The 12,276-nt window shown below is 40.2% G+C and overlaps 1 protein-coding gene across 15 annotated transcripts in view; it reads right to left on the bottom strand.

Annotated features, from left to right (window-relative positions):
• scrib (scribble planar cell polarity protein) overlaps nt 1–12,276 on the bottom strand; it is a 93,299-nt gene that overhangs the window by 26,448 nt on the left and 54,575 nt on the right. For 10 of the 15 annotated variants that reach the window (XM_057343647.1, XM_057343676.1, XM_057343739.1 and 7 more), the window contains exons 9-20: nt 11,041–11,159; nt 10,644–10,843; nt 10,344–10,510; nt 10,016–10,146; nt 9,786–9,914; nt 8,398–8,574; nt 7,779–8,177; nt 5,963–6,025; nt 3,506–3,595; nt 3,337–3,414; nt 2,863–3,192; nt 1,746–1,826 (exon numbers count right to left, since the gene is read on the bottom strand). In XM_057343647.1, the coding sequence (XP_057199630.1) occupies nt 1,746–1,826; nt 2,863–3,192; nt 3,337–3,414; nt 3,506–3,595; nt 5,963–6,025; nt 7,779–8,177; nt 8,398–8,574; nt 9,786–9,914; nt 10,016–10,146; nt 10,344–10,510; nt 10,644–10,843; nt 11,041–11,159 (1,964 nt within the window). The remainder of the gene's footprint in view (nt 1–1,745; nt 1,827–2,862; nt 3,193–3,336; nt 3,415–3,505; nt 3,596–5,962; nt 6,026–7,778; nt 8,178–8,397; nt 8,575–9,785; nt 9,915–10,015; nt 10,147–10,343; nt 10,511–10,643; nt 10,844–11,040; nt 11,160–12,276) is intronic. The other 5 variants (XM_057343657.1, XM_057343746.1, XM_057343757.1 and 2 more) reach the window with 2 other exon arrangements.

A 12,276-nucleotide genomic window follows, 5' to 3' on the forward strand; every position in this document is an offset into this window, starting at 1 on the left:
ATGTGATGCATGTCAGTGGAGCTTTGGTTAGACTTTTCAGGGTTAAAGTGCCTGGGTGTTAGTTGGGAAAATGTGTTACTGTGCAATAAGGCCTGCTTTGAAGCTAATGCACATGCCTTTAGGCATTCAGAGTCTGTATCTCAGCTTCACCATCAAAGTTGTTACTCTAAGCCTGGGTTTTTAGTGTGAATCATGCATGAAGCTTAAAAAGCTCAGCGGTGTCATAAAACGGTCTCACAAGGGAAGTTATAAAATGTAAAAGGGATGTGCAACAGGTGAAAGAGGAAAGAGCAAAGAGGAAAATGCAAACTGTACAAACACTACGAGAGCTTGTCAAATATCTAACAAATCTAATATAAATGTGCATCCACTGTAAATATACTTCAAGTATTCTGACCAAAAGATTCCAGCAGTTTTATCCAGTTTCAGTTTGATACTTAACAGGACAGTTCTCCCAAAAATAATAATAACAATGACTTTCTTTCTGTTGCAGAAGACAAAGGAAGATATTTTAAAGAATGTTGGCAACCGAACAACGGCGGTACCCATTGGCTTCTATTGTATGGACACAGAACCAATGTAAGCCAATGAGTACAGCTATTGTTTGATTATCAACATTCTTCAAAATATCTTCTTTTGTGTTCTACAGAAGAAAGAAATGACAAGATGGTAAATAAAGACAGAATTTTCATTTTTGGGTGAACAATGCCTTTAATTCCTAATAATAATATTAATAGTGCTGTTGTCTGTTTTTAGTTCACCATATTTGCCAAGAACCATACTCTAAATGGTTTAAATTATTGTTATCTGAATTTTGTGATTTGTTTCTTTAAAACAATAAGTGCGACGTGGTGTAACATTCTAACACCGTGTCTACACCGGACGCGACATGACAACCTGCTTGTTCTTAATGGGTTTGTTGCATCGCGCCACATCCAGTGTGGACAAAATGTAAAATTATAATGGGTTCTAATGCGTTTCTAATGTCTTTTGTCGTGTCGTGTCGCTCGCGTAGAAACGGTGTAAGTCTGTCCTGCTTCTAGTGAGGAAGCCAATTCTATATTTCTTTGTACTGTGTTTAGCAGTAAGACGTTCCTCCAGTGTGACAAACAGGGGTCAGCACTGACCATTCAGTACCGGCGCTTACCACAAGGTCAAAGAGCAGTAGCTGCTATGGTAACGCATGCAGTTACCATGACAGCAGGCCCACAGAACAAGCCAAAAACCTCCCATCACCGACACCAAGGCGGCGAGTAGTTTGTTAGTGCTCACCCATGCAAGGACAGAGGGAGAGAAAGCAACATCTCGAAATAGAGAGAAAGTGCTCAAGGGAGTAAAACATTTGAGAATAGATTCCCACAATGCTGTAAGGTTTTCAGGAGAGTAGTGCACATTTAGATCATTTCACGGTTTAAAAGCAGAAAAGTTATGGGATACAACACACAAGGAAACTTCAAATTGCTCCTTTACTGAACTCATGCAGTGAAGTGGATCAAAATAAAGCTGCTACAAGACCATTTATTACAATTCATCATGATATAAAATGAACTCAGGTCAATTCATCTAATAACTAGGACCATTTGATGATTAACACGTTTATAATTTTACAGCCAGTGGTGTATTTGGGCTGGATTTCAAATATCAACGAACGTTTCTCAAAAATCGCTTACTGCACCATTAACCTAGAAACAATTAATAAAGTGTCCTTTTCTAGTTTAGAGAGAGAAAGGTGCCGATGGACTCACTGATATGACCCTGTCTCCCACGTGTAGGATGTTGTCTCGGTGAGCAGCTCCTCCTTCAGCAATTCGGGAGATGAAGATTCCCTGAGAGTTAGGCAGAAGAAAAGAGTCAGACAACAGAACTCCCAATTAACCTTTCTTCATAAGCAAACATCACAATTCCCACAGTCCTCAATATCAGCTTTGAATGTTTAGGGAGAGACTTAGCAGTGAAATCACAGAAACTGACATCACATGCAGCTGGTCAACAGGTCTCAATGCTTCTGTATATGCTAAAGCTGTGTGAGTGTGTTCAGCAGACTATTGCAACATGCAGCATGACCCTGCTGACCTCAGCCTAAAATTACCCGCTATGCTTTAACAGTCCGTTACATTGCCAGAAAAACTGGCAAGGAAACCAAGAATGCGTGTAAAAATACATTTAAAACATCCATGGAACAGGTTATTTACTACTTCCAAGGCCACTTTACTCTTCAGCCAACTCTGTAGCTGCTAAAATCTTTTAACCTTTTCACAAAAATCCAGACTTCAGACCTTGTCAGCACTTTAACAGCATGCTCTCTAGATGTGTGAACCGTTGCATGCATGACAAAGGCTCAAATTAGCAGGCAGGCTGTTAGATTCAGCACAAAAAAAAAACTTGTTAGTAAAAGCAAACACGAATGTCAAGCAGAAGGACAAATACAGAACTTACAAATCACAAGTGTGTGTGCATGTGCTAATGTGAGACTATGTCTCCTCCATGTGTGTCAAAAGATAGAGGGCAGTATCATGCGTGTCTGCAACGGAGGGCCAAAAATACTTCATCCCCCTGCCTGCCTCTAATCTAACACCCTATTGGGTGTCAGCCCTTGTAATTCTAATCATCGTTGCCTTGGTGAGCCATCCTAGAAGTACGGAGGTAGAGAGCCCTGCATAGTGAGACACTACATAGGTTTAACAGGAAAGTATAGACAGAGTGGCTGACATGTCAAGCGATCAGATCGGTAAACAAACAAAAAAAACAAAAACACTGCAGAACCTGATAGCAAGCAATAAACACCATAAAATATTCATCAGAAGAGCGTATCTGCAAAATCAATCCTCGTAAGGCCCAAACTTAGAAAGCTTGATTGTTTACCGTGTCTCCTACTCGGTACGGTGTTGACCCTTTCCCTCCGGCGATACTGAATCCTAAACCTTTATCGTTGCGGATCAGACAGGTGGCTAGTCGCTGACAGGGTCCGGTGTTAACAGCCGGTGATTCCGGCTCCAGGAGAAAAGGTAGACCGCTGGACCGTCTCTCCCGGGGGAAGTAATCATCCTCCGGTCGTAGCGGTGTGGTGGTGATGGCGTTCTCCGGTTCCACCATGCGTTCCCGCAGGACGGTCATAACCACAGCTGTCCCAGAGTTACGCAAGGCCTCGACAGCTGTATGATGCTCTGCTCCGTGCAGGTCCACTCCGTTTACCTGAGACGAATGCGAAGATGAAGAATTAAAAAAATGGCTCGGATGACTGATAGAGCAGTAAAAACAGCCAGACAAATGAAAATCATGTCCTCCACATTGGTTACAGATGTAGAAAAATAGCCAGGTACATGGACAGATGTTCACCTCAAGGAGTTTGTCTCCCACTTTGACTCCAGCCCGGGCTGCAGGACCCTCTTCTGAAACTCTGGAGATGAAGATACCCTGAAAAGAAGGACATGTGCATTATATTAAAACCTAACAACACAGCATTTCCTGAAATACATCGATCACACGAAAGCCTCTGGAACTGTACCTCATCGTCACCCTTGTAAGGTGTAGATCCTTTCCCTCCTGCAATACTGATGCCTAAGCCACCAGTCTGCCTCAGGATGGTCAGTGTCAGCTACGAATGAAAGAAAGAGATCAGACAATCCCGGACAGGTGCAGTAAAAACCTCCTTTCAAAAGCAGGTCTCAACGAACAATTGTTACCTTAGCTATGAGCCGTTTAACTTGAAACAAAAACACGAGTCATGTACAGCAGGTGGCGCAAAAACTGGGGGTAAAAAAGTTTTCATGCAGTGCATGCTTGTTTAGAGTGAAGATAAAAATGTGAAGACTGATAATGTTTATTGCCCACCAGCAAACTTCTTTCCTTGATATGTTAATTGTTCCTTACATTATCTTAGTGAAAACATACTACTCATAGATCATTCCAGAGTAATCTCAAGAGATTTAGACCCAAATGAAAGACATAAAAAAATCTGATGATTTCAAAATTGCAAAAAAATCTTAACTGTATGTCGTATGTGTGTGATCAAGCTGTAAAAGAAAAGCAAAATTGCTAATATTTATAAGCATAAACTAGGTGAGTAAATAGGGTTCACATACTTTCAAAAGATCACAGTTTACAACCTTATGTTGTCAGGTTACACATACTCTTTGTAAGATTATTGATTAGAAATCGGAAAGGGCTAATTATTTGTATATGCAATACAATACAATACAACAATGTGTGTCAGATGATGAAGTCAAAGTAAAACGGGTAAACAGATTTAACACAATTTCCCTACCTTACAAGTGAAAAACAAAATCAAGGAGAGAAGCCACTGTTGGGACAGAACATCAAGAGTCTATGCATGCTATATATTTATGTGATATATGTCCATAAAAAAAACCCTCAAAGACTGATTTGAGTTTTGAAGATTAAGGGCAAAAGATTCATATTAAGAGATGCCAAGGGCTAAATTATAGGGCAGAGGTGAAACAAATACAATCTCCATTAATCTCCATTCCTTTTGATGATAATATCAACTTGAAACCAATATCCAATCCAATATCATCCTAATGAGAATAAACAGTAAAGCAAGTACAATTTAACCAAAAAGAAAACATCTGCATTGACTGATAAAGGTGAGGACACGCGTGTCATGAAACAGGTCATGCTGTGAGATACCTAACAAGTGACAAAATGAAAGAAGGACTTGTACAGTTGTCTAGTGATGTGTTGTGGGACTAGATATGGTTGATTCTACCTCAGCAAGCCATGCAAAGTGGGGATGAAGGGAAAGCAGATGGGGAAGTGAAGAAGAGAGAATAATGTTCTGGGCCGTTAGAGATTTGAACTGCACTCCACTCTCGATTCTTCAGAAACGTAAGAAACGCAACACGCTTGTTATTTTATCCACAGCTATAGCTACTGGTAAAAGTTTTTTTGAAAACCCCTCATTTTAGATATAACTATATCTAATCCACAAATTAATCAAATGAATGACAGAAATGAATGTGACAGGTTTCTGTTGAAATCAAAAGCAAAGCTGATGATATCACTGCAAAATGAATATTCATGTTACGTTTTTATCCTGCACTGTGAAAATGAAATGACCATTTGACAGAATATAACAGTTTTATACAGAAGCTCAATTTTGGCTGGTACTTTTATGGTTGTGAATACAGACACGGGAATTTGCCTGTAGTTAAGTATAAAAGTCTACAAGTGTTTTTAAGGGCTTCTGAAAACATCCGTTTTGAATAATGGTATATGACAGCGTCAATTATTTATACACAAAGCTGTCGTGCTAGAGTTTTGGTCATTTCAATCAGAGGGGGCACAGACACCTATAAAACGATGCGGCAAAAATTAAACATTCCTATTAGCTTGTTGGTTTGGGCCACAGAACCTGACACAGGAGCAGACGATGGAAAAGCAAAAAAAAAAAAAAACAGAAGGCAGCAAACACGGTAATGACACCTAGTTTGGATAAAAGATTGGCAAGTGTGAAGATAACATTTTTGAATTTTATGAAGGTTTTATTATCCCTGAAATTAGATAATAAATATTTGACTTTATATAAAAATGCTTTAGTATGAAGTATACGGAGTATAATATGGCCTAAAGTGTACTCAAATCAATATTTCATGTCCATTTATTTGGTGCCATGTACCAAGCGAGACGATGTTCACAAGATAAACCCTTTAACAGGATCAGGACTGATACCCTGTTGGGGTTTATTTTGCCGTAATGACAAGCTAACTATACATTAACCCTGATTAAACAGATGACACGTATCTTCCTCTCCAAACACGGGGTCCATCACAACAGCAGTGGTTTAAAGAAAATGTTAGTCAGCGTTTCCCTAGCCAGTGGGATTGGATTATTAATAGGATTTTTTGGTGGGCAGTGATCTCCTGACCTGGAGGTGAGTGAATGATCAAAAGAGAGGGAAAGCAAGGAAGAGAGCGGTTTGGATGGAAAGAGAATAGGTACAGACCTCTTCCTCCTCAATTCGAGCAGGCTCAATCAGCAGATTATTGACTTGATCAAATGACACCCCCTGTTAGGACAGGAACCAGCAAGAGGGCATGCAGATTAGTCAGGCCAAAAAAAGCTGTATGACTGGAAATTAAAATACATAAAACAAACATTCACACAGCTGACCGAATGACACGCACACAAACCCACATCGAAAAAGACTCTCACACAACCAAACACACACAACTAGGCAGGGCAGTAATTGAGTGCAGCACACACCCAACAGTAGGAAAGAACAACTCCCGTACCACCACATATACAGCAAACACTGACATACACTGTATTATTGAAAATGTTTACAGAAAAATCATACATGATTAGTACTGTAAAGATTATAAAAATAAATTCACAGGTTTGTTATTGTTACCAGACAGTATATTCACTTTAACTGGCATAAATTTGATTGAAATATCTCAAATTGATTGACATTACAATGCTGCATTTTTATTCGCCATCTTTAAAGGTTGTTTTTTTGGCTGTTGCATTTAATGACATAGCCATGTTTTTAGACTGCGTTAGCTTTACACCACATTCGATTTAAAACAAAAATGTGCTAACTATAAAATCTCATTTTCTGCATCATGATTGATCGTCTCTTTGTCTAGCACAGTAAAACCACCAAATTTCCAAACAAGACATGATACCTGCATTGCTCAAAATGTGGAAGCAGCAACCAGAGTTACAGGTTGCCATTATTAAGGGGACAGTTCACCCAAAAATGAAAATTCTGTCATCATTTACTCACACTCAGATTGTAGATTACCAAACACATCTCATCCCCTTATTTACTGCCATAGTAGGGAAATAAATACTATGGAAGCCAAGGGGGGTTGAGAGCTGTTTGGTTACTAACATTGCTCCAAATATCTTCCTTTGTGTTTAGCAGAACAAAGAAGTTTATACAGGTTTGGAACAACTCGATGGTGAGTAAACGATGACAGAATTTTCATTTTTGGGCGAACTAACCCCTTAACCCCAGTAATAACGAGCATGTGAAAACTAAAAAAAACCCCCAGATATAATAGAAAACAATTACCGACATCAACAACTGTCGATATTCACACAGGACCAGTCATACGTTGGACTGCTTAGTCAAACCTAAAAACATGTACATACAAGCCCTATGCATGCATTCCTCAGTCACTCAACCATCATCAAGTCATACAGACCACACACAACCAGACACACTTCATTTAAAGGGCTCACGCCACTTTACCCGAAAAGAGGCTGATTTTTATTTATTTTTCTACTCTACATTTTATTGTAGACACACACTCGGACTCACACAGACACACAGTTGTGAAAAGGTTGGCAAAGGCAGTGTGCACTGATTCCCCAGGCAGCAGAAACAGCAAATAATGATTATGAGAGGCAAGAGTGGTGCTCGATGGGGTGGAGTCAAGCTGTGGAGGAGGAGCTAATGTGTTGCCAAGGGTGGGGCAAAACAAAGGAAGCAGCTTTATGATTTGGGGTTGTGCCGTTTCAATAAGAGTTGAAGTGATACGAGATGTCTTATTGGAAGCAATTTTGCTCTAAAGGCAGAGGTCACGCAACAGAACTACTGAACAAGCAAAAGTATGCTTGAAAATCTTTTTTCACAACTGTTTACTCCAATAACCCAGAGGCATAACAGATAATGTAGATAAAATGGACAAAATCGTTTGATCAATTTGATATGTTGGACTAAAAAATGTATTCTTTGCCGAGCAATTGCGAGTTTATTAATACCTCAACTGCATACATTCTCCAGGTCTGGATCTCTGAGGCCGCCTTACCTTCACCGGCTGCAGGGACGAGTTCACATGACTTAGCCTGCTGTCTTCTAGCTCAACTGCTTCTAGTCTGTGCAGTAAGGGAGTACTGACTGTAACTCCTCCATCTTCCTCCTCTTCTTCATCCTCCTCACCATCTCTCTCATCCTCAGGAGTGTGAGCAGGAGGTGAGAGGCCGTCCGGGCTGAAACCTTGCAGAAGGGCGGCGACAGCCTCGGGTTTGGGCAGCTTGGTGATCTTGAAGTGCTTTTTGTAGTGTGGTGTGTCTTTACGTATCAGCCGCTGTTTCTCTGTAGGGGGGGGCGTTCGGGAGTCCTCGTCGCTCCGGTCAGCGTCGTCTTCGTCGTCGTTCTCATCATCGCCACCACGGATGATGGGCTCATCGGCAAAGTGCACGGTGGGCTGAGAGGAGTGCAAAAAAGTGATTACTCGCAATTTAAAACAGAAATATTGATATTAGCAAGCTCATTTCTACAAGCACATTATTAAACGAACTATAAAGTATTTTCCCTAAAAATATATTTATACCAGTTTGTGCACACACACTTACATTCAGACTGGTATGGAGAATATCTTTGGTTTGTCATTAGTCCAAAATACGAAAAACAATGGCATGGCTCACCTCAGTATACTCCACCTCCATCTCATCAAGCTCCTCCTCCTCTTGAGCTTGTACATCTTTAGGCACCACCCCTGTGCGGTTTACTCCCCGCTTCTCATCCTGAGAAGTTGCTGAGGCGGTGCTACTGGATGCCTGAGAATCATGACTTTGATTGGACAGCCCACTTAACCGCTTTTCCTGTGAACCAATCACGTATCAGAAATAGGCATAGTTAGCAGTCTGTATCAACGTAATAGGAAATACATACAATTAGGGCTGTCAACGTTAACGCATGCGATTAATTTTTTTCAGATTAACACGTTAAAATATTTAACGCAATTAAGGCAGCATCAGTTTAATTTGGTCATCCTTTGTCTAGCGTTGCATTATATAATCACGCTCTTATTCATGTAAAGGCGTTTAAACCATTTAAGTGCGATTTGAAACGGTTGCTTTGACGCGTTCAATGTAGATAGACAGCTTCTAGCTGTGGGATGCGGTACAATGTGCAACGCGACAGAGGTCCAGTCTGGTGTATACAGTCACGAGCTAAAGGCTGCGTCAGTGAATCTCTGTCAGACAGCGCACCAGTTTTAAGTTCTTTTTCATGCTTGAATGAACAAAACACACAAGATTATGCCAGAAAGCCCATTTTGTCTAGCATTTTCGTAAGCACCGATTTCAATGTGATAACTAAAATCCTAAATGAATGCACAGAGTATATAATTAATGTTAAAATAAATAAATAATAATCAATTTAATTGAGACATCAGTTGCATTACTAATATCAGAATGTTGGCTTTTATTCATAAAAGGATGTTGTTAAAGAAATCTGTTGTTTCTAACTTAATTTGGAGATTAAATGTGAAATTATTAGAATGTAAAAGTATATTTAAAAACAGTAATGTTATGTTTGATTAATCGTGATTAATCACAGAAAAAATGTGTGATTAATCAGATACATTTTTTTAATCGATTGACAGCACTACATAAAATACATAAACTGTTAAACTAATGCCCCCTTTACAGGCCCAGCGTATGAAATTTAGTGGCATCAACCAACGGCTCCCTCCCCCCCCCCACCTTTGAAGCAATATGGTGGCTGCACAGGATTAAGTTTTCATTTCTTTGCCGAGGGAGATTTACGTATTTACGAAACGTGCTCTGTAGAGCAGTTTGTCCATTTAGGGCTACTGTAGAAACAACATGACGAATTCCACGCAAGGGGACCCACAGTGTATGTAGATAGAAGTAGCTCATTATAAGGTAACAAAAACAAAACACTTCATTATGTAAGGTCTTTATACACCTCTGAAGACATAGTTATGTATATTATATTGCATTTCTGTCAATAGATCCTCCAAAAAAAATTACAAACAGCACCTTTAATTGGCCACTTATTTATTTACCTCTGATTCTGGGGACTCCAGCTCTCCATCTGGCTTGGCTACATAAGGCTCATTTCTTCTGGCTTCAATAACATTCTTCATCACCTTTAACTCACTGGGATGTGGTGTGGCTCTCCTCTGAAGACCCTGCTGGTTCACAGATACCACAGACTATTATGTGGGCATATATACAAATAACATGACATTTAAACAGTTAAGCATAAACAGCCGGGAAACATTTCTATACCCACCCTCCTCTCTGCTGCAGTCTCCTCATCTTCCTCTTCATTTTTAGCATCATCTCTAAACTGTATGACTGATACTCGGTTCAGATTAGAGTCTGTTGGCCAGGTCTCATCAGCGCTACGGTCTAGCAGATTCTCTGGAATAAAGCGAGATAAATGAGGTATCTGAAATACATATAGATAATTAACCTGAAAGATGAATTGCGTGTCGGTCAGAAGGTTTTTCTGTCTAAATGTGTGGTTCCAAAACTCATGAAAAATATTTCAAGGTTGGTGTAGGCGAGACTACTATGGGTGTAACTAGAATCATGTATGAAAACTCCATGTGTCTTACCGAGACTGGATGAGGGTTGCTGGGGCAGTAGGTAACAGGTGAGGACCTTTTCCCCAGTCTGCTCATCATCCTCCGTCTGGAACTTCAGCATGGGCTGAGACTGGTTCTCTGCCAGCCACATGGCCTTCAGGTTCAGGTTGGCCAATGCAAACGGCAAGTTCTGCAGTCTGGAAAAGACAGAGTGATAGGGAGATGGATTCAAGTAAAGTGCAAGTGCTGAGGTATAAAACAACTAAATGCTTACTGGTAGAAGCAAAGTCTCCTTGAACATTGAGCTCTTGGCATAAGGATATTTCTCACCTGTTGCCTGCCACATCCAGCACGTGTAATTCTGTGGCATTGGCGAGCTCAGCAGGCAGTTTACCCAATCGGTTGTCTCTGAGGGAGAGCACATTCAGGCTGACACATCCTCCCAGTTCTGACGGCACGCTGTTTAAACGGTTTCGGTCTACATTCAAGTTTGTCAACTTCTTAAGCTTTCCAAGAGAGCGAGGCAGAGACTGAAAAAGATACAGAATATTTAATGCTTATTACTAATATTGTTGGCTCAGATTGATAGCGTGTGCTTTTATTGATTTGTTCAGTTGTTACAGTAAATTGATTTCAGTACATAATTAATCTGTTAAATTTGCCCATTGGAGATCAGATTATAACTGCCAAGGAGTTGAACCTGTTTGTTTTGACATATGGTGTGTACCTGTAGAAGGTTCTCAGTCAACATGAGCTCTGTAAGGTTCACACACTCGCCGATGGAGTCTGTGAGATGCACCAAGCGGTTCTGGTTCACTTTCAGTATGGACAGCTTCTTAAGTGAGCCTGTTGGGACAGATTCAGAGAAGATTCGGTATTTGTACAAATAAAACCTATAAAATCCTTAAAGACACTCAAAAACTCTTCATTTGAGCATGAATTAAATATACAACACACGTAAGTCATGGTATCTGAGGAAGTATATTAACTTTTGCTGACAGTAGGGGGCAGTATTGTGATTCTCAAATGAACTTGCGGTACTTGCTTCATAGCGGCCTAGTCTAAAACTTGTGCAAAATTGTACACCACTATAAAAACAACAGAATTACATATTACTTTCCCATGTGCTTGGATTCAGATTTAAAATCGCAAGTCTGAAGTAATCAAAAGTACAGACACGGTTTGTAACATTATAAACACAGTTAATTGCTGTATTGAACGAATGAGGCAAAAGACTGTATGTTAACATTTGCAGAGTACATGCAGCCAACATTAAGGTGTTGCCACACTGGTGTTGTCATATCGGTGTTCATTATGCAATATCACACAAGTGTGCAGTGAAAACATACTGGTCTGGTCTAGTCTAGTCACTTTGTGATGCTGTCAGTCGAATAAGACAGGGAGAAGACTGAAGAACAATGTGCTAATTGTAACCCATCCATTCACTTTCATCCAGTCTTTTTTTTATTGATACTTGTGTGTATAAGGCAGGGGTCAGACAGCTGTATGTATGTACTTTATGTAGTTCATATGTGAGAAAGACTGCTCACATGGATACGAGGAGCTAAACACAGCATACCCATACTGACGCATCACAGTTTGCTACCATCTGCTCACCGGGATACCTTGCTGCATAGTTTGTTTTTAAAGGTGTCATGAATTAAGAAATAAATTTTAACCTGAGCTTTCGTTATATAAAAGCTCATCGTATTCAAACGAACATCCTGTAAGTGTCAGAACTGAAGAAGTCCTTGTTCCTGAAATGACAACTTTTATTGACACCAGGCCCAACGAATGCCAGGTCCTGGGATGTACCTATTAATGACGTGATGGGTTGAACACCGCCTCCACAGAAGAATATCAACGACTACTTCTTTAGCCCCACCCACTAGTACGCGAGTGACTTGCCATATACACATAGTACACACTCCCGCATTTGTGATGATTGACAAACTGGTAACCG

Source organism: Triplophysa rosa, linkage group LG1 (assembly GCF_024868665.1).
Source record: "Triplophysa rosa linkage group LG1, Trosa_1v2, whole genome shotgun sequence".
In the NCBI taxonomy this organism is placed as follows: domain Eukaryota; kingdom Metazoa; phylum Chordata; class Actinopteri; order Cypriniformes; family Nemacheilidae; genus Triplophysa; species Triplophysa rosa.